This window comes from Brachypodium distachyon, chromosome 2, assembly GCF_000005505.3.
Source record: "Brachypodium distachyon strain Bd21 chromosome 2, Brachypodium_distachyon_v3.0, whole genome shotgun sequence".
Lineage (NCBI taxonomy): Eukaryota > Viridiplantae > Streptophyta > Magnoliopsida > Poales > Poaceae > Brachypodium > Brachypodium distachyon.
The window spans coordinates 2957752-2980600 of record NC_016132.3 but is presented as its reverse complement, the minus strand read 5'-3'; the positions used below and the strand labels follow the sequence as shown (position 1 = coordinate 2980600).

Here is a 22849-nt window from a genome sequence, read left to right as displayed (position 1 = left end):
CCAGCTTGTGTATTTTACGTATGGCTGTCTGCTCTCTTAGCATTACAGTCATTTTTATCAGTCACTGCACGATCTCGGTCCGACGGAAAGAAATCACTACGGCATTGTTGGGCCGGGCCACGTTGGCCGAGGAGTACACTGTACACGTACGCGGCGCCATCCCTATCTCCGGTAATGGGCCTGTACGAGCGCTGTCCGCCCAACGGATATAACTTGGCCCGTGTACAATGCGACCGTTTCCGGCCCATTTTACGTCGATACGGCCCGTGTAGGTCCTGATCCGAAAATTTTCACCACGTACGTACGGCACTAATTCTACATGCGTGATAATTATTGCTCTGAATTATTTTGGTCTCTTATTATAACTGAGATATTAGCTACTATAGTATTCTCTGTACAGCATATACATGTACTAGCTCCGTTCCGAATTAACTGACGTGGATTTGTATAAGAATTTATATAAATTCATGTTGTCAGTTAATTCGGGACAGATGGAGCATGTGTGATGGATCGACATACATACATACATATATGTATGTATGTATGTATATATATATATGTATATATGTATATATATATACATATATATATGTATATATATATGTATGTATATGTACATGTATATATATATGTATGTATATGTACATGTATATATATATGTATGTACATATATGTGTACATATATGTATACATACATATATGTGTACATATATGTATACATACATATATGTATATGTACATATATATACATATACATATATATATATGTATATATATATATATATATATACATATATATATATATGGGCCGGACTAAATTACATGCAACAAGCTGTCGTTGCCATGGCATGCAAAAAGCCGCCTGCCTCTCAACAACCATTCTATTGGTGTCTTTAGCGGCGTCCCTTCTAATGATGATGAGATTATGCATATGGAATTAATGTTATGGCAAGTCCAAGGAATTCAATTAGTACTAGTGTCCATATAATGCTTCCTCTATACGTCCATTTTCTTTCTCGTGTTCCTTTTGCAGGCATGCATGCATTATATGATATGTGAGGATGGTCTTGTTTGTTTCGCACACCGGTCATCTGCATGCATCGAGATAAAAGCTGATCCGACGATTGGTTGCATAACGGCTCTACGACACACATGAATATATTAGTGCTGCACAGTAATCTGATTCTAAATTCTTGACTTAAATTTGTGAATGTATCTATTCTTAAAAGCGTCTAGATACATGTAATATTTTGACAACAATTTAGTACGGGAGGGAGTAGATATTAATCCGGCCAGCAGCATGCACACTGATGGCTGCAGATGCAACTTTCACAACAGACAAGATTTCCAGTAATACATGCATGCATGTACACTTCGGCCGGCCTGCATGCATATATATAGACGCATACACACACCAACCATGACCTTGTTTGTTGCCATATATCACATATGAATCCACTTGTTTTCCGGGACAGCAACTGTTTGTAGGAGTACCATCAATAATTCCTAGTATTATATATCAATTCAATTCATCATCTTCATTGCGTGCATGTCAATATCTACATATGTGCAACAATCGGTGACTAACTAAAGCAATGACCACATAAAAAATTTGAAAGGTGTTATTGTAGGAGTCCTCGTATTTTGTATATATCACAACAAAGGGATTTTCTTGAATTTCTTCCCGTGGTTGTGTACGTTAAATTTACAAGTGTCAAGGCTCTCTCCCCATTCTGGTGTAAGTAACCATCGTCGCCGAAGCGGTCGACATAATGGAGAGTGTTTGGTGTTTTGGTCCAAGAGATCATCACTCTAGATCTCTAATAGGTTGTCCAGCGCTTTGGCCTTAATGTCTGTGTGGTGGTACCTGGTAGCTATGGTGTCAAGTTTTATTTTGTTGATGGTTCTTACGTCTAATTCTTTTTTGCTACGGAGTATAATCTTCTTCCCCGACAATTACGCGATGAATCGGAAGTTCTTCGGCTGCTTCAATTTTACCAGAGATCTTTCTTGTTCGTGGGTGTTTCGCCTTTTCCAATCCAATGTGCATGTGCATGCTCTCGTTTTTGAGGCATTTAAAATTTCTTGAGGCAGCATGTCCATGCTCTGATTAATTAGCCAGTAAATTAAGTCTGATTACTTTCTTTAAAAAAATACTAGCGGACCAAAACTTTCCTTAGATTTTCCAGGTCACCATGCATGCATGCGTAGACTAGCTAGTCTTCTAGATCAATACCAGTTGATCTGGCCATCTATCGGTTACAGGATCGATCAAACGGCTGGGAGCGTGCGTAGACTAGTCATCGTGGACCTCAGGGTCCAGAGTCCAGACAACGCAATGGCGGCGAGACGGCCATGAATATACATATACAAATACGCAAATGCATGAGCTGAGCAAATGAGCTGTGACCGGGAAAATTGTGCCAGCAGCACAAGTGGCCTGCAGGGTCGGTACAGCACGTTGCGTCGTCGACTGTATAAAAAAGAAGTAGCTAGCCGTCATCTGATGGATCCGCGCGCTCTACCGTATTTGCACGTGCCAAAGTGTATATACTGTAATAAGCACATTTTGTGTAATTTTCCTATGGTGGTTTCCTTTTTTTAAGACGGTTCTCGTGGTGTCAAATTTTGTGACACATTTTGTGTAACATATAGTTCATTTATACAGTATTAAATTATTTGCAGGCTAAAGTTTAGATTTGAGCTAATTCGTACGTACGTACTCTGAAATATACACACCTTAAATTGAGAGAAACGAGGAGAGTACTACTAAGTCTACAAGTCTACAGCCGTAAGTTGCCTTAAAAGGATATTCTTATATTTCTCGAAAAGGATATATGTACTTAACGCTGGCTAGTGTGGCTCATATGGAGAGTTGTGATAGGCAGGGACTGCATGTTATTAAACTAACTAATCACGCAGCTGATGAGGTGCTTGATCGCCTAGCTGTTCCTTAATTACGTCATTTGATTCGTCTCCCCGACAGCAATTTTCTGACCAGCTAATAGGCAATGGGATAAGTTAACTCATGTTTACCTGCTACGACTGCATCATTAGATTCCACTAAATTAATTAATATCATATTCGGAATCAGCATCTTTCTCCTTAACTAGTCCAATAATTAAGGTTAAGCGACCCGATTTCCGTCCCTGAAAAGCGATGCGAGTATGCATAGTTCAGATCGAAGGAAAAGGTGTCATAGATCATTGTTATCGGAATCTTTCATCCACACGCATAATCTATATATCTCTCGCTAATATGTACTGGGCTATAATTATAATGCACGATGAGCGAATATACGGAGTACTATGTATGAATTGTGGAGAGGGTCATGGGAGTAGTAGACTTGATGTCTTGATATAAAATTATATTCTGAGAAAACTTTGGGAAAGTTTTTAATGCTCTGAATTTATAGACTTTTCTTGATTATTCTTTTTTTGACGAAAGGGTCATGGGAGTAGTGGACTTGATATATATATATATATATACATATATATATACATATATATATATATATATACATATATATATACATATATATATATAGAGTGGCGCTATTTGACTCCCTGGGTGCAGCCACACGACCCCGCCGCACGGACCATGAATATTAATCTGCATGCGACGTAACAAATTTACGTCGAGGAGTAGTAGCACCGAGCGCACGTCTCGTCTCGGTATCTGCATGCGACGTAACAAATTTACGCCGGAGTAGTAGCAGCGAGCGCACGTTTGAGACAGCAGCAGCGAGCTCACGTCTCGTTCGGTATCTGCATGCACCGTAATAAGTTTACGTTGAGGCAGCAGGGGGCATAATTTGTGAGGAGTGTCCACTGTGTTTGGATGAGACATAAGAAAGTTACGTTGCAGCTTATAACAACGTAGGATGCTAGTCAGCTAGTACGACCTTAAATTACGGCAAGCGATCGAGTGGTTCAGAAGGCTCTGTTGCTTGGTCACGTTGATTCATAAATCACCGGATTGCTATTTTTTGAGTGGTTAAAAAAATTACGTCGCTGGGGCGCTCGCTCGGTCGGGTGGCCAGGTTGGTCCGGTCGTCCGGCTAGTCAGAATGACCAGGGTGAAGAATAGTTATTCTACACCCTGGGTATCTAATAGAGTTTCTATATATATATATACATATAACATACATATAGATATACATATATATACATATATATAGATATACATATATATATACATATATACATATACATATATATAGATATACATATATATACACATATATATACATATATATACATATATATATATACATATATATACATATATATATATACATATATATACATATATATATATAACTAAAATTCTGAGAAAACTTTGGGAAAGTCTATAAATTCAGAGCATAAAAAAACAGAAATTAGAAAATGACAACCTTTTGATTCTATTTTGTAAATTCGGAATACTTGCTAATATAATGTTAAGCATTTTAAATATGAACGGTTTGACATTTGAGGGATAAAGATTAAGCAAGTGCCCAGTTATGAAATTGAAGGGCCAAACCTAGACTAATTTTATGATAGTTGGAGACAATTTTTGTTTTTGTTTTCCGGCAGAGAATACACATGCAGCAACACGAGAGCCTGATCAAACAAGGGGTATGAACAGTTGTTTTTGTTTTCCGGCAGAGAATACACATGCAGCAACATGAGAGCCTGATCAAACAAGGGGTATGAACAGTTGTTAGCTAGCTAGCCGCCTCGCTAACTATTTAATGTCCATGTTGCATGAGCATATGAATATTAGATACTTAACAAAAGTTTTCGCCTTGTAAAAAATCAACCCAGTCCTGATCTCTGATCATTTAGTCTCAGGAAAACTGGTCAGTACGTAGTACACTAATTAATGATCAATGACAGATCCAGCGCGCTACAAGTAGGAAGGGAGCTAGACGATGAGATGCATGCTTGCAAGTTGGATTACTACATTCTTTTAGCCAGTTCAGGCAGGGTCAGGTAGCAAATATATTAATTTGCCTCTTGTGCATTGGAAGATATAGTAGAATAATAAGGCCTATTCTCATGCACGAACTTAAACAACGGAGTGGTCCAGCCTTGGTAAGTTAAACTAGTGCGAATAAAAAACAGACGGCCGCCACAAGTTTGTCCTACATGCACACTCTCACAAGCATATGCATAATGCAGATCAATTGATTAATTATATATGCTGGGAGTATCTTGTTAGTTATTGGACTGCTGGAGCTGCAGATAATAACTAGATAAGAATACCTAACCAGGAGTAACTTAATTTGATTATCAAATTTTATCCTTCGCCCAGCAAAGGGCCGGAATACAAAAACACACAATAGGAGTATGGTATACTATTCAAAGTTCCCTAGAGGACAACCGGGATTCGGATTATGCTTCCTAATTGGATAGCCGAGATCCGGACTATGCTTCCTTTGTAAGGGGGATCGAGAGGAGAATAGAGTAGGCCTGCTTAGTGCGAGAGGACTGATATTTAGTTCAACTTTGGGGAAAGTAGACCTGTTGTCTGGTTAGGAATGTAAGATCTTGTCTAGCGTTACTCTGGCCATCCGATTCTAAATTCTTGTCGTGAACCAGATCAGATGGATACTATTTATCCCCTATTTATCAGCAAAATAAAAATTCTCTAGAGGTAAGAAAAAAAATGTAAGTATAGTAAGTAGTCGATTAAGCCAGGTATAGCTAAGCCCCCTGATTTGAAGTTCATATAACAACAAGTGCTGCAACTGAGAATAGGGTGCCAGGGTGTGAAGAAGCGGAGTTTCCGGGGCACAACTCTGCCATAAAACCCGAATTTCAAACTCTAAACTCTGATGCTTACATTAGCACACGCATACATATGTCAGGGAGTCTTAGCAGAAACTTGTTGAGATTTGATCAAACTCCAGAAACAGAGTCGTTCAAGAATTAAAACGGTCAACTAATTCTTCGGGAGCGTGACGTAGGTCAACAATTGACCCGGAATGCACCAAGGAGTTTCTACGTAACTACGCTTAATTTGTTTGGTTCACGATCAACAAAACTCCATCTTTGTCTTTAACCATCGATCACTCTCCAGCTAAAGCTTTCCAACCACAACCATACAATTAATATCAAGTGGTGGCACACTGGCACGTGTAAATTAATTTACATGCATGCATGTGTCAGTGTTACATAGTCTAGTAGAAATTTAGGGCATGACTTGACCAACAGCGCCTTTGCTCTCGCTCTTTAAATATGCACGCGTATGCATGGCCAGGGGGGTAATTTGACTCTTATGCGTGGGTCTATGCTTAATATTTGTCTTTTTCCTAAAGGGAATACTAAGATGGCTATACTGGCTAACATAGCCAATGGTCCTCTGCACCGTAACCATAGAAGTATAGAGAATTGGTCAGCACCTCGTAAAAGGAGTAGGTGACAGAAAAAAGGCGCTACATGCTCTTTCTTCATACCAGGTTAATCTGTGTCTATGATCATATATTTGTTACTTTTAGCTGGCTAGCTAGCTAGAAAGTCACTAACATTCAATAATGGAAGAGCATGCAGCTCTTTCAGATATTTTTTTGTGCTCTGGTTGTTAATTGTGACAGCTTTTACCCCGTTTAACAAAATTTGTCGCATTTTACCGTTTAGATGTGACCTTTGTTGCAGCTTTTACCCCATTTTATTAGTTTTACCGAAATGATCGCAAGCCGGATTCACATATCTTGATGAAGTGTGATAACTAATTGGCAGACAACTCTAACGTACACAGAATCATTGTGGCGTATCAAATTATGTCATTAAGTGGCACGTACAATTTGATAGAATTTGGTAGAATTTAACACAATTCAGTGATTCGTGCCCGAGTTGTCACATCATTTTGATACGTGGATATTTCCAAAGACACAACTCCGAACATACCACTTATAACCAACTACGACAGCTTCATGATCGCTAGTCCTACAAGCATTGTAGTAAGGCCCTCTTGTAGTAAAGATCTAGGTCCCAACCAGACGGTCAAGGGTGAATATGGAACAGATGCTTCCATATCATCGTTACGAGAAAAAAGAAATGGTTTTCAATATGGAGCGGGCGTTATCTGATTATCGTCCTTCAGTTTTCACCCTTACGAGCAGTACATGAATCTGGGGCGAGTGTTTTTTACATGGTAAATTCCGAACGCTTTCCAGCAAGGCAAATCAACATACTTTTAGCGAGTATTACTTTTTATACGGGGAACGTGATCGATGTTACTTGCACATGCATACATAATGGGTGCATGATGGGTTGGGATACACATAATTAAGCACACATGCTCATGATGCAGTAACAATGGATGGATACCCTTCACCCTAAGCTACCACATCAGTTTAGAATAAGACCAACTTCAAAAGTCAAAACAATTGCAAAACAAATGGATAAACAGTGATGCAGTATCTCCATATTAGATAGGGCAATGTGTACAAGAGCATATGCCCCTCCGGACTTCCCATAAATGCGTGTATATATATACTCCCAAGCAAAGGCAAAGTTCAGCTAAAGTGTCTTTGCAGATCCAATCGACCGAACAATCGCCAATAATTAAGCTAAAGCCAGTAGCTAAGCTAAGCTAGTCTAGCTAAGTCCCCCTAGCTAATCAACCGAGAGAGAAATGGTGGAGAAGACAGCAGGCGGCCATGGCGCCGAGGCGGCGAAGGAGCGGAAGGGGCTGTGGTCGCCGGAGGAGGACGAGCGGCTGTACGCGCGGATCACGCGGCACGGCGTGTCGACTTGGAGCTCGGTGGCGCAGCTGGCCGGGCTGCGGCGGAGCGGCAAGAGCTGCCGGCTCCGGTGGATGAACTACCTCCGCCCGGACCTCAAGAAGGAGCCCATCTCCAAGCGCGAGCAAGACACCATCGTCTCCCTCCAGAAATCCCTCGGCAACAGGTAATTAACGTGATCCGAATTCCAATCGCAGTAATTCTTCTGCTGGATTAATTTGATGCAAAATCTGATTATTGTACTCCGAGGCTGATCGAATTAGTTGCAATGTGGGTTTGGATTAATTCAGGTGGTCGGTGATCGCGGCGAGGATGCCGGGGAGGACGGACAACGAGATCAAGAACTACTGGAACTCGCGCATCAGGAAGCGCCAGAGCGTCGTCCTCACCAGCTCCGGCGACGGCGGCGGCGCTAATGGTGACCCCCCGGCCGCCGCCGCCGCCGAGACCCAGCACGAGCTAGCACTAGCAGAATCACCGGCCGGAGAGAAGAAAGAGCCGTTTAGCGCCGCGGCGGCGCCGCCTGCTGTGCCGCCGGCACGGTTCCCGGTGTTCGCGTGCCAGATACCCGCCGGCAGCGCCATTAATGCGGCGCCTCAGTCCACGACGACCACGGCGCACGAGCACAACGGCGCGGGCTCAGAGAGCGAGGTGAGCGTCGGCGGCGGCGAGGAGCACTGCTACTACTACTACCGCGGCGGCGACGGCGACATGGACATGTTCGGGCACCTGCTCTCGTTCGACGACCTCGAGTACCCGGCGGCGGGGGCGGCCGGTGGTGATCTTCTCATGGATGCGTGGGAGAGCCAGCTTTACTGCGCGAATTCGGGAGGGAGCTCCGTTGATTGATTTAGCGAAGTGTGCGTGTGATCGAGGGGATTAGTCTGTTTGTTGGTAAATTTGTTGGGTTTGTTGGATGTTAATTTCGTTTTGTATGTACGCCTAGCCTAGGCATTATTCAGCTCTCTCTCGTGCACAGCCAATCCCGAATCCTTTTTTGTTGAGTTAATTCATCCAGTTGATTAATTATTTCGTATCATAAGGAAAATGCTACCCCTTTTGTTGAGTACTCCTACGTAGTATCTCCTTAAGATTCGTTGAGATCGATCGGTTCAATTTAACCCATCGTGTCCGTCTTTTGGCCATCGGCAAATTCTTATTGCTGGGGATTGTAAATATTATGGAACATAATTACAGGAACTTTGCAGGCTAAAACAATGCTATTAATATGGAGAAGGATATAAAAACTGACGAAAAAGGTATCAAACTGTTTGGTAATTTGGGACTTGTACATGAATATGTTTATCATGACAGTACAACGATATTACGCATAATTCCCAATACCCAATCACAAACACCACGACATGAACTAAATTTTATAACACAGATTGAACCTCTCACATATTTTGTGAGTACTCTTCTCTTAGTACAAAGGGGGTATAAGAACTAATTAGCCAGACATGAACAAAGAGTCTAGGTTACACTTAATGTCATTGGCGATGTTCTTGGCATCTATAGCAATACCAGCCAATCCTCTCCTTGCCAAACCAGCACAGTAGAGCCCATTTTCACCTTTCCAATGATCTGGAAATTCCTTATTTGGCAAGCCCTCGTTATTCAACATACTCTCACCATTCTGCATTCATATATCATGTATTGTCTATTAGAACATCTGGCAATTGTTGCTTGTAGAGGAATTGCACGTAGAGAAATTTGGGTCTCAATAGTGATATTACCTTGAGCCACATATTTGTTGTGCTTTTGTATCCGGTTGCAAACACAACTGCATCGAAAGAGGCTTCATCGCCACCTTCAAATTCAATTGTTTTGCCCTTGATCTTAATAACCCTTCCTTGCACCTACACCATAATAAAAGAATTTATATATTATTATAGGAAGTACAATTTTATTACACGATGTGTATAGAGACCAAAAATATGCTCACTTTGATGATGCCTTTCTTGATTAACCCAACTGTGCCAACATCAATCACGGCAGACCGGCCAGTTTCTGACTTGAGGACCAATGGACCATTTTTTGGTCTCATGATGCCATGTTTGGATAGATCTCCGAATATAAAATTTGACATCATGACTAGGAGATTATCCACCAGCTCCGGTGAAAGATGATTAACCAGTGTCATCCCTAACCGGATTAATTCCTTTGTCATTATATGAATCTGCAACCACAAAACATGTCAGTCATCTTTTGCATTAAATATGCTAGAATAACAAATTATATAAAACACAAATCTTTTCTGAAATTAAGTCGCTTATTGGATTATGTTAAAATTTTGTTTTTGTTTGTGCGTGTGTGCTGGTGGATTGATTTGGGGAGACGAAATATTTAAATATGCTCGATAGTATGTAATAATTATTTGGTTAATTTGTTCGTCTCTTGCCCATAAAAACTATCTAATATGCCAATAATGGTAATAACTTCATCTTTGTTATCAAATAAGAAGATATAGCCCAGTCAAAAAAAGAAAGAAAGAAGGTAGAGTAGACATACCGGACTCCGTATAACAACAGAAGTATTGGCACCGTGAGTCACAAGGTCGTAAGCAATCTCCATCCCAGAGTTGCCAGATCCAATGACCAACACATTCCTTCCAGAGTAGACACTACCTGACTTATAACTTGATGAGTGGACGGCCACACCTGGAAATGTTTCTTGTCCAGAAAACATTGGAATATTCGGGGCACTATTCTCACCACTTGCCACAACAAGAAACTTAGCCATGTAATTGATTATTGTGTCGCTTGTTATATCACGCACCATGATGGACCAATATTTTCCATCGATGTCATATGTGGATGACTGAACAACAGTGAGGTACTTCGGTTGGATGTTGAAACGCTCAATGTAATCATCCAAGTACTTGACAAACAATCTTTTTGGTATGTATGTCGGGGCATCTACTGGATATGACATGTGTGGCAACTCACAGAACTCCTTGGCAAGATGTAGCTTGAGACGGTCATATGCGCGATTGCGCCATAGTGACGCACTACAGTTCTCACGCTCGACGATGATATAGGGGACAGATAATTGGCTGAGGCACGCTGCTGTTCCGAGGCCTGCTGGCCCCGCACCCACAATCAAAACTACGACTTCTTCCATTCCAACAACAAAAGAGTTTGAGGTGTGGGATAGTGTACCTTGGTAAGCAATAGTAACCACAGATGTATTTCTTCTTGCTTGATGGAATGATTGAGTGAGCACTCGCATATGGAGCATATATATATATATGCACTTGTAATTCCCATGTGTCCAACCTGTTCTGTGATTGTTTCACATTATGAGATGAAAAAAAACATGAGTGTTTGTGCATGTTAACATTGTATCCTCTATTCTCTCTAAGTATTAAACATTATGAATGTCATGTTTGGTGGGAAAGCTTGCTCTTGACAAAAATTGGCAGGAAACTCAATTCCAATTGGTTAAAATACTCGGAGAACTTCCTAATAGGATTCAAATATATTTAGGTATAATTTATTGAGAGGTTCGTATCATGTAATTCTAATAAGATAGTGATATGTTCAAACAATTAATTATTTCATGTGTTTTTTTCTTCTTTTGTTACAAGATCCAATCTGATTAGGATAAGTTCAAACTATAATTTACTAATGTGTTTCTTTCCTTTCTTTTACTATATTGATTGTTAGTGCCAATATCTAACGAATAAGGATAAGAGTCAGCAGGGGCGGAGCCAACACAAGAGCATGCCTAAAGTTGAGACCAATTTTTATTGGGGTTTCAACACCATATGTCTGATCTTTTTGATAAATTCTCAACGGAAGAATTTCTTGTGCTTTTGGTCCTAAGACTCAAGCTAGGACAAAACAGATTTAAGAGAAAGAAGCCGATGATAGTTATCCAAGAATAATCATGCCCTACCGTCAGGGAAAATTTGGAAAAACTTTCAGATGATTTAAGAGAAAGATACAAATGGAGTGACCACATAGGTCATGAAAAAGAGTTGAGCTCGAAAACCCCAAGAGTTTGCATGCGGTCTCTGTACATACGCCATCAAACGCAGAGTTCACTATGAGATGTCTTTTTTTTTGCAGCCAACTATGAGATGTCATTATCCAATGCGACATCACGGAGAGTTGACATAGTCCTATTGAAAATATGGTGGTGTTTCTCTCTTTTCAAACATTCTTATGTGTCACATTTCAGCCTCTTTCGGATACAGACATGTTGGATTGTGCAACCAGAGTCTCTAACGACCAATTAGAAATATGGACATGGAGCACCAGACAGGAGAACACATTGCATATGAGCTTGTCCCATTTCCCAAATCTTTTCCGGCTAGAACTTAGGGCAGCATCACATGAATTGATTTGCAGAAGCAGAGTGGTTGAAATATTCGCTAGAGGGTTCCTTGTCCAACGTATATCTGAGTGTCGGCAATGTCTGGATATGATACATCACTTTGAACGTGTAGAATGATGCGCCCAACTCCTCTCCCCCTCCTCTTTCCCTGAGCTAGTGAGCTCTTCTCGCAGTTCCTTGTCGGTGCCTCCTCTCCCCCTCACTTCCACCGGCTCTGCCGGTCGGGAGAGAGGGGGAGGGGTGCTCGAGCGCCTCCCGTTCCTATACAGTAGCTTTAGGTTTGTTGCCTTAGGGGCCCCGCTATGCCGTTACAGAGGTGCTCTCGGCCGGATCTGAGGCTCATCCGGTGGAGGACCATTGTCCTTTTTGCCATCGTCGTCGTGGGCTTGTTGACTGGCGTCGAGAAAGGCAACTGGGAAAAGGTCAACTGCCCTCCTTCCAATAATAGCCTCCCGTCTTCAGATCTGAACTCTTGGACTCCGGTTTGGTTCAGATTTGTGCCCTCTCTTCTTTATTTTAGTTTCGTTTCTATGTCCTGCAATTTCTCTGTGAACTCGCCCGATTCGTCTTGTGCTTTTTCTGTTCTCCGGTGAGCCACTAATAGAGCTCCACTTCTGCTCTTATCCTGGTCGGGAAAAGCTGGTTCAGGGTCAATACATGTTTTTCTATTTTATTTTCTGGTGTCCCCCTGTTCTCTTTCTGGCGATGGATTCTACTATCTCCTCATGCGCCGGACTGAGGCCAGCCCAAGCTGCGCGGCTTGCCGACGGGCTGTCGGTTCCCTCCTTAACCTCCATTCAGGAGGCCCGCTCTGCGGTTCTTGGGAACGATAGTTCCTTGGCAATATGCGTCGTTTGCCATGGCCACCGGATAGGGAGCATTTGCATGTTTCAGGGGTGTGTCGGTTTGGTCGCCGACGAGAGCATCTTCATCAACAAATGCGGCGGCGGCCTCTTCTTCCTCGTGACCATGCTATGGGTCAACGCGAGGCAGCTCGTCCTCTTGCGGATCCGCCTTGCTGGTGGCGGCCTTGGCTCCGTCTCTCCGACGGAATCAACTCAGGTCGTCGGCGGCGAAATTTCGAGGACTCCAGAGGCGTCTCGGTGGCGCCTCAGACAACCCGTGCTTCACTTGGGTACACGTGTGCTTCGAGAAACCCTTCGACCAGACGCGTGGCCCATAGGGGTGTGCTTGTAATTTTTATTTTTATTTCGCCCCATCTGGTGGGTTGTAATGGTAGGTGGGTCTTCTCGCCCATTCTTGTTCTAATATAAATGCAGGACTGTTTATCTTTCAAAAAAAACGTGTAGAAACAAGTTTCTTTGAGCTGGAAACATGTAGAAGAGAAAATGGTGGGGAGTCCACTGCTATGAACGATGACCAAATTTTTACAGCTGGAAATTTTTTCTTTGAGCTGGAAACATGTAGAAGTCAACTCTGTTAAATGCAGCGTTGGTTTGTTCTGATAAACTTGATTCAAACAAAATTGGATCTGAAAATCGAAACCCAAAGGTTTTGTATCTATTTGTTTCAAGAATCATAATTCTGTGGGCTACAAAATGCGCATGTCAAATTTTGCAGAATTTCAGACTTTTGAGTGATCCAATGAAATTTGTGGTGCGAACAGATCTTAAAAAGGAGCAGAATGCTCACACAATAACATGAATAAATCAGAACACGCACTTTGTCTACACTGTATTTATTTTCAGATAGTAAACTTGACAACCAGCTGATCGATGTACAGGCCAAGATCAGCCATCGTTCAACACATCTGAGGTTACACAAAGGAGAAGCCAGCCAAGATCAGCCATGCATGCCGAGTTCTTGTGGAAGTGTCTGAAGCGGTATCATGGCTTTTTCTTAATCTGAATGTGTGCTTCCAAATACAACATGCATGCATCTCTTGACGTCTTCTCTTTCTTCCTCGAGACTTCGACCACATCGACAGATGTATATATCTTCTGTTGTTGGAAAACCGTAGTAGCAACTTGCGGCAAGCAGCCAATTAAACTGCCTGCATTCCCAGGGTCTTTTGCATGCATAATCAACTGTTTGTAATTTTCCAACACAGTGGAATAACAAACTGTTATATTTATATAGTACTCGAATATCTTTCGTGCATGCACGGCGGCGGCCGTGCACTGCCGGCCTGTTGTCATCTGTCCAAAGCTAGCTAGCTATATATAGGGCACGTGCTGCACGAGGTCGACAGTATTACGTGCTGGACAGCAACGTTGATATATGCATGGTCTCTCTTTCCAGCACAAGAGCTACTGGTAGTGCTAGTCATATGACATGGACGGATCGGCCGGCCGGTCATGCCGTCCAGCGTGCGCGGCAAGTGGTTTGGGTTAATTTAATTACAGTGGCACGTGCTGCTTCCGCTGGCCAATGCATGGGTACCGGTGGTCATTAACAAATATGATTAACAATGGCTAGCTAGTGTGACTGACGATCGAGCTAAGCTGTCTAGCTATTGTCGTCACTCGTCAGCATGCAAGCATGTGCGCAAGACTAACTCAAGACTTTTTTTTTTAGTCTTTTGTTTACTGAAACAGGAGTGGCACTAAGGTTAACTCATTCGTTAGAAGTAGTCGATAACGGTGATGGTAGCGGGAGAAGAGATCTTCTACTACCAAAGTGTCTGCTGCTAAATTCTGAAAACCGAACCGTACGTGCATCCTAGGCCAACCAACCGAACCCGGCAGGCCTGCCGCTGCAAACGCAAGTATTTCCGCCGCCAACAAAAGATGTCTCAAGTTTATCAAATTTGGATGTATTTAGATATGACTTATTGTATAGATGCTTTTAAATTTAATGAAAGTTGAGACAATTTTTGTTGGACGGAAAAAGTACTACTGTTTCACAAGATTTCACAAAGGTAATGACCGGAAAAGGTTTCGTGCGACAGGCCTCAGCGAGGTCCATATATGTTCTCAGAATGCCGAAATGTTTATGAAATTTAAAGTGAAATGGGACCGAAATGAAACAGCAGTCAAAATCGATCCGTTCCTTGTCCGGCTCTGGCTCTGGCGTTGATGATGAGCCGGCCTGCTTCGGCCTGGTATTGATGACGGGCTGTTGATACACGGTGCGCTGTCGATGCTGGGCTGCTCTTAATTGACGGGAGGCTTGGAGCCCGGGGACGCGGCTAAGGTGGCGGCTTGGAGCCTCGAGGACGTGGCGACTGGCGGCGGCTTGGATCTCGGGGACACGGCTACGGCGGCGGCTTGCAGCTTGAGAGCAGCTCCGTGGAGCTGAACTGCTGAAGCGTTCGACTCCGGTCTGGCCGCTCCGTGCGACCGTGCGCAGATCTGGGACGCAGCTTTAGCACGTACGAACGTACTAGACAAAAATTATGCGCTGACTGCTCCTTTTTGATGATGTACAAGTTTTTAAGGGACTATATTAGCTGATTTTTAAGAAATTGGGCTTCACGGTTTAATGTGAAAGTGAATGTTACAATATTTAGGATCAGTAGAAGTTACTGTAAATATTATATAAGACATCGACAAGAATTTGTCGGGCTAAGTTACTAGATTTAATATGGATAACGAAACAAAAACCGATAGAAAGACATCAATATGTCTAGTAAAATTTGGAAACCTGTACATGACTAAATGTTTACTATAACAATGCAAAGACATTTAAAAGATAATACAATATCACAGACACGCTGACATGCCTGAACTAAATATTACAACATCGGGTCGAACTTTATGGGGATGTTGTAAAAATACCAATACCTAACACTCTTCTCTCATCTCTTAGTAAATGAAACATATAAGCTAATTTAGCCGGACATGGACATAGAGTCTAGGTTCGACTTAATGTCATTGGCGATGTTCTTGGCATCCATAGCAATACAGGCCAACCCCATCCTTGCCAACCCAGCACAATACAGCCCATTTTCTCCTTTCCAGTGATTTGGGAATTTCTTATTTGGCAAGCCATCGCTATTCAACATGCTCTCACAATTCTGCATTCGCAAATCACCTATTAGAACGTCTACCAATTTTTGCAGACGAGGAATTGCATTTAGAGAAATTTGAATCTCAATAATGATATTACCTTGAGCCACATGGTTGCTGTGCTTTTGTATCCAGTTGCAAACACAATTGCGTCGAAGGAGGCTTCATTCCCACCTTGAAATTCAATAGTTTTGCCTTTGATTTTAGTAACCCTTCCTTGCACCTACACCATATTATAATGAAAGAATTTAAATCATAGTATAGACAATACATTTTAATTATACGATTTGTATTAGGACTAGAAATGTGCTCACTTTGATGGTGCCTTTCTTGATTAACCCAACCGTGCCAACATCAATCACAGCGGACCGACCAGTTTCTAACTTGAGGACCAATGGACCCTTTTTGGGTCTCATGATGCCATGTTTGGATAGGTTTCCAAATACAAAATCCGCCATCATCACAAGGAGATGATCGACGATGTTCAGTGGAAGATGATGAGCTAGTGTCATCCCTAACCAGATTAATTCCTTTGTCATTACATGAATCTGCGGCCACAAAAGGTATCAGACATCTTTAATTTGCACCAATTCAACCATGCTAAATGAGAACTTATATACATAAAAAGAAATATTGTGGGAAAGTATATGTTACAGGTTATAGTATCACTTTGGTGGGTAGAGGAGGGGGCAAAATAGTTAAATGATCAATGTACGAAATAATTCTTTGATTTGAACTTCTCTCACCCATGAAAATTATGCTAATAATGGAATGTGCATGCCAGCTATCAAATGAGAAGATACAGCCTGGTCAAAACAGAAACAAGGTATAGTACACGTACCGGACTTCGTATAACAAGAGAGGTGTTTGCACCATGAGTCGCAAGGTCGTAAGCAATCTCCATCCCAGAGTTGCCAGATCCAATGACCAACACATTCCTCCCAGAGTAACTGCCACCTGACTTATAGCTTGATGAGTGGATGGCCACACCTGGAAAGGTTTCTTGTCCACGGAACATTGGAATATTCACGGCGCTATTCTCACCACTTGCCACAACAAGAAACTTAGCCATGTAATTGACTACTACGCACCTCGTCATATCACGCACCATGACGGACCAAAATTTTCCATCATTGTCATATGTGGATGACTCAACAACAGTGAGGTACTTGGGTTGAATATTGAAACGCTCAATGTAATCATCCAAGTACTTGACAAACTGGTTTTTTGGTATGTATGTAGGTGCATCTAGTGGATAAGACATGTGTGGTAGCTCACAGAACTCTTTGGCAAGATGCAGCTTCAGACGATCATATGCGCGGTTGCGCCATAGTGACGCACTACAACTCTCTCGCTCTACGATGACATAGGGGATGGATAATTGGCTAAGGCATGCTGCTGTTGCGAGGCCTGCAGGCCCAGCGCCGACAATCAAAACTACAACCTCTTCCATTGCAAGAACAAAAAGAGTTTGAGGTGTGGGATAGTTTACCTTGGTAGGTTTGTAAGTAGAGATATATTTCTTCTTCCTTGATGGAATGATGGATGACCACTCAACATATGGGCCATATATATACTGGTAAATTCCATGTTTTCGTTATTTTGGGATTGTTTCACATTATGAGATTGAAAAAAACGTGAGGTTTAGCGTCATTAACTTGGTATCCAAAAATGCTGGTATATAAATGCCTTGTTCTAAAGAAAAATAGGAAAGAAACTCGGTTACAATTGTATAACTAACCTGGCAAAATTCCCAATGTAGGATTCAGATATACTTAGCAATACTTTATTTGTTTCTTAATGGTTTTCTTTCTTTCTTTGTTACTCTCTCGTATCTAGAAAACGTTTTACTGTATAGGTATATACATATTTAGACAAAAGCCTGACATTTAATATGGCACGAAAGGAGTATAAAATTAAAGCTGATTAGGATATGTTCAAAGATAATTTTTTCAGTATGTTTCTTTCCTTTCTTTCGCTATATTCATTAATCTTAATCTCGATAGGATAAGGCTACGACTACGAGTCAGCGTGGGCAGGGCCAACCCAAGAGAACGTCTGGAGCTGGATCAACGGCTGTTCTTGGACAAACTATTTGTTTTATTCTTAACTCACTGGAACCAATTTTAGAGACAATGTATTGACGGATTCATACACGTGACAACCATGGCAGAAAAAAAAAGAAAAAATATATATCAAAATCAATAACATGAAAAAACATGGCATCTTCCCTTCCAACATTGACTAGCCTGTTTCAGCAATTTAAGTCTCTAGGGATAGCGATGACTCATGACTGGATTAGACCCACGGTCCATTTTTGGGCCATAATCTGTGATGACCCAAACAGATGTGGGACATGAACCATATTAGGCCCGATCCGTGGCCGTACGGTAGATAACTGGATTAGGAGATGAGGCCTGCAGGATTTTTGCCTTGTTTGTAAGAGATGAGAGGATGCTGCCCAGTGCTTCGCCCACCATGAATGCGTTGGACGGCCCAAAAATGGATTGAGACCTGGCAGCTCCAAGCACCCACTTGTGTAGTGTCCTCTAAAAAAACTACTCTGTCCGTTTCTCAATGCCCGTTGAAATATTACATGTACTAGCAAAGAAACCCGTGCGATGCTACGAAACAACGGAAAGTGTATCAAGCACGAACTGGTGGAGGCGAAGTCTGGACATTGATTTTTCAATTGGATTAATTTCCATACTGAGATTGATACCGAGATTTTTTATTTGGGTTCGGATTGATTTCCATACTGAGATGGATACGAAGAATTTTGGATTTCATGCTAAGAAGATTGATTTATTTTAGGACTGTTCGTATTATGTTGTGACAAATTTCGACCGTACGATAACTTTCGGTAAATCTAAACCGTAGAATTTCTGCTACTGAAATCATGAATAAGGCGGGAGGGAAAGAAAATAAGGAACAGTGGCATATTGATTGTAATTTTAACGAAGTTGACCGACCAACACCGACCAACGGCGTCCACCCATCACCGCCGATTCCAATTTAATATATTGTAATAGATTTAAATGTTTTTTAGAATAAATACATCTAATTTTGGACAAATTTGAGACAAAAAAAATTATGAAACGGAGGGAGTATTTGTGTATTTGTGTAGTGGAGAGCACACTGGAACACTTCACTTCTTCTTTTTATTTGAGAAGATCAAGCTCATATTGATGATAAGCCAGACAACAACCATGATGTTTTGCTGGGGTTCTGTCGCTTGAAAATTAAGAATTTCTCAGTAAACAACTTAAGCACTCCAATCGACTCGGATATTCACGCAGCTGTGTTTGTGTTTTTTACTTTTGTTCGTTCGCAGTTCGCGTGTTTTATATACAGTACTTAGAACCCTTAGCTAAAATACAAGTTGCCTTGTTTGCCTGGCTACCACTGCTTCGTTTCCGATGTTCCTCTGTCGCCGTCGCGCCGTGCATCGACCTCACGACCGGCAAACAAAGCCTTCTAGAAACTGATGGCACCTACTACCTCAGTATGAGTTATGACCTTTTTTTTTGAGAAAACTTATGACCTTCTAGTACATCCATGATGTCTCTCTCCGATATTTAACTGCTAGCATTGGCACTTAGCCCAGACCCACCCACTGATTGGACTTTTGGAGTGGTGATGGGTGCTCATCCCAGTCGGCCCACCATGGAACCCCCTTGGACTTCACCTATCACTGTTAATCAGGCCGACAGGTGGACCAGGCCCAGTAGCTGGAATGGATCATTTGGAAGCCCGGCCTCTTAGTCAGATGTGGACCCATGATCGATATCGCGTGCCTGCCCAATCGTGGAGTGCCATTTTTAGCACAGCACGCAAATTCTAACCGACTTTCAGTCGACCAACAGATTAGGCAAGTGATGGTGGTGTGTGTTGTACTGCACCAACCATGGCAGAGTTCAAAAGAAGGAAAAAAAAACTCGTTACGTTGTGCAGAAGGTAAGGTTCTCGTAACAGTACCAGTACACTACATATATATAATCCCAAAAGCGAGCAAAAAGAGGCTACTCCTGTAGCTTTTCCTTGGCTTACGTACTCACGTACCCTCAAACTAAGCTGGAAAAGGCAGGCAGAGAGAAAGTAGTTAAGCAACAAAAAACCTACTACCACGTTGACACGTCACCCAATGACCCAAATGGTACACTTATAAGCCGATCATCGACCGAAGCAGAGAGAGAGAGAGAGAGACAGATCAGCCACAGAGGAGCTTCATCAGAGCTTAAAGCTTTCGCAGCGATGGGGTTGGGCGTGGTGTCGCTCCTGAACGCCGTGTTCCGGCGCGCCTTCACCTCCGCGGGGCTCCGGCCGGGCTCCGCCGCCGTCGACGCCGACACCTCGCTCCACTTCTGGGCCCACCCCTCCCTCCTCCTCCCCCCTCCATCCTCCTCCGGCGAGCAAAACGGCGACACGGGCGACCGACGTCGTCGGCCGGTGGTGGTGCTGATCCACGGGTTTGGGCCGGACGCCACGTGGCAGTGGGCGTCGCAGGTGGGGCCGCTCTCCCGCCACTTCGACCTGGTGGTCCCCACGCTCCTCTTCTTCGGCGCCGGCTCCACCACGAAATCCCCCGACCGGTCCGACGCCTTCCAGGCCGCCGCCGTCGCCAAGCTCCTCACCGCCCACCTTGGCCTTGATCTGATGATCGACGGCTCGCAGCAGGTTGTCCACGTGGTCGGCACCAGCTACGGCGGGCTCGTGGCCTACCACCTGGCCCAGGCGCTTGCGATCGCAGCTGGAACGTCGGGATTGATGGGGAATGAGAGTAACAAGGTGGTGATTTGCAGCGCGGATTTGGCGAAAGGGGAAGAGGACGACGTGGCGCTGGCGGCGAAGGGCGGGGTTGGGGACGTGACGGAGCTCATGGTGCCGGCGGACACCAAGGCGCTGCGGCGGCTCATGGCCATCTGCGCCCATGGCCCGCCCAAGTATATCCCGGAATGCCTCGCCCGCGACCTCCTACGGGTACGTGCTATACGTATATACGTATATGCGTATTTTAATTAGCTTTACGTTTTAGGGCATCATGTTCGCGCATTCTCGTTTTCTTCTTGGCCGCGGGGAAATATTAATGCGTGCATTCGTCACTCGTCAGACGTGCATGTCTGGCTAGCTAGGTAGTACAGTTTTACGGCAGCGTCATGTGTGTCGATCTCAGTGTATACTCCCGTCAGAAAACCAGCCAAAAAAAAAGGCAGTGTGTATAATTCTGGTTGACGTAGAAAAGGCAGTACTTGTACATGGTTTCTCCACCATGATTAAAGCTAGCTAGCTACCTACCTATCTGTTAGCTAAGAAAATCTCCCCAACGAACAATGGACTCATCACCAAAGATTTGGTGGAGAATCACATCTGCCACCGACCACCGACCCATTCCATTTTCCTTTTTGCGTGCCGTACAAGTCGTATTTTTTTATTCATAGAATGATTTGATCGATCGATCGTCACCATGGAGCAAGCATGATGTCACCCGTTTCTAAAGTCTAGCTTCGATCAATACTAAACTAAACATTTCTAAACTACGTATCGATTCTAAATTGTTGTCGAAATTTACATGTATCTAGATATTTTTAAAGAATAGATACATCTATATTTGAACAAATTTGAGTTAAGAATTTAAGAGGAGAAGGAGCAGTACCGTACTTTTTAGTCTGAAAGCAGAGACAGACACAGCATGTCCCATCTTGTTTGATAGAGATCGAAGGAGAAAAGTGAAGTCAAAATGTCAGATTGTTTTTTCAACGTGGCAACATACTTGATATACTAATATATAGTAACTACGTACTCATAAGCAGAAATATTTCTCTGTCCAAAGAGAGGAGAAGATACAGCTGATCAAGGGGATCGCCAGCGGGCATGGCTTCCAGATCTCTCCCCTCCCTCAGGTAATCAATCTGCAATAATCACCCAAGTTAATTAGTTCACCAACATTCGATCGCGTGCATAATGATCCTCTCCCTAGCTAATCATGTCTACATGTATGTCCTGCAGGAAGTGCTGATCGTGTGGGGAGAGTTCGACCAGATTTTCCCGGTGGAGAAAGCGCACAAAGTCAAAGAGTAATCAAGCTAGTATATGCTGTTAATTTCTTCAGCGATCGAACTTGTGCATGCCTGAATTTCTAACCCATGGGATCTTTGTTAATTGGCGTGGTGTGCAGGAAGCTTGGGGAGAAGGCGAGGGTGGAGGTGATCCCGAGCACGGGGCACCTGCCGCACCAGGAGAACGCCAAGCTCTTCAACAAGATCCTCCTCAGCTTCTTGCTGCCTCCGCCTTCCCCCGCCGCTGCCGCCGCCACCAAATAGAGAGCTAAGAGCATTTCCACTCGGCCCTCCTAAAGGCTCACTCCGGCCCCCTAAAATAAAAAAGAAGTTGGCGTAGCCCATCAATTCATCCGGCGTCCTCACGCTGCTCACGGGGGGGGGGGGCTAGAGGAAGCGCCGGATGAAGCTGAAAAACCCCGTGGGCCATCCCTGCCGGCGAGACAAACCAAATTTGGTAGGCGACGTATAGGAGGTAGCTGGTGGTAGGTGGGTGCTGATTTCACCCCAAACAAATTGCTTGCGCTGATACCTCCTCATATGGCCATGTGCCAGACGTCATATGGGGGGACGAGTGAAGATGCTCTTACGCAGTTTTGTGCACATAAGCGTGTACCTTATTTTCCCTGCAAGTTTTGTTTGAGAGAGAGGACGGCCGGCCGTCGATGTTGTAAGTTGTAACTGAGGACAAATTTGAGTTTTTGATGAGGTGCTTTCTGTTCTCGCATGGGCCTCCATCGGCCGTCAGA

The 22849-nt window shown here is 43.2% G+C and overlaps 4 protein-coding genes across 4 annotated transcripts; 2 read left to right on the top strand and 2 right to left on the bottom strand.

The window, feature by feature from the left end:
• The first annotated feature begins 7473 nt into the window (after positions 1-7473).
• LOC100836853 (transcription factor MYB4) lies at positions 7474-8755 on the top strand. Its single transcript, XM_010234687.3, has 2 exons — positions 7474-7898; positions 8023-8755. Exons 1-2 carry the CDS (start codon positions 7624-7626, stop codon positions 8579-8581), a joined length of 834 nt encoding a protein of 277 aa, XP_010232989.1. The 5' UTR covers positions 7474-7623; the 3' UTR covers positions 8582-8755.
• A 427-nt stretch (positions 8756-9182) lies between these two features.
• LOC100836541 (probable indole-3-pyruvate monooxygenase YUCCA10) lies at positions 9183-10855 on the bottom strand. The gene is made up of 4 exons (XM_003565339.1): positions 10244-10855; positions 9678-9911; positions 9469-9591; positions 9183-9368 (listed from the first exon to the last, which is right to left on the bottom strand). Exons 1-4 carry the CDS (start codon positions 10853-10855, stop codon positions 9183-9185), a joined length of 1155 nt encoding a protein of 384 aa, XP_003565387.1.
• A 4789-nt stretch (positions 10856-15644) lies between these two features.
• LOC100836237 (probable indole-3-pyruvate monooxygenase YUCCA10) lies at positions 15645-18801 on the bottom strand. Its single transcript, XM_003565338.3, has 4 exons — positions 16886-18801; positions 16359-16592; positions 16145-16267; positions 15645-16052 (listed from the first exon to the last, which is right to left on the bottom strand). Exons 1-4 carry the CDS (start codon positions 17495-17497, stop codon positions 15867-15869), a joined length of 1155 nt encoding a protein of 384 aa, XP_003565386.1. The 5' UTR covers positions 17498-18801; the 3' UTR covers positions 15645-15866.
• A 1306-nt stretch (positions 18802-20107) lies between these two features.
• On the top strand, positions 20108-22827 carry LOC100835929 (dihydrolipoyllysine-residue acetyltransferase component of acetoin cleaving system). The gene is made up of 4 exons (XM_003565337.4): positions 20108-21024; positions 21855-21944; positions 22051-22118; positions 22220-22827. The coding sequence occupies exons 1-4, from the start codon at positions 20299-20301 to the stop codon at positions 22362-22364; spliced, it is 1029 nt and encodes a 342-aa protein (XP_003565385.1). The 5' UTR covers positions 20108-20298; the 3' UTR covers positions 22365-22827.
• Positions 22828-22849: the final 22 nt, after the last annotated feature.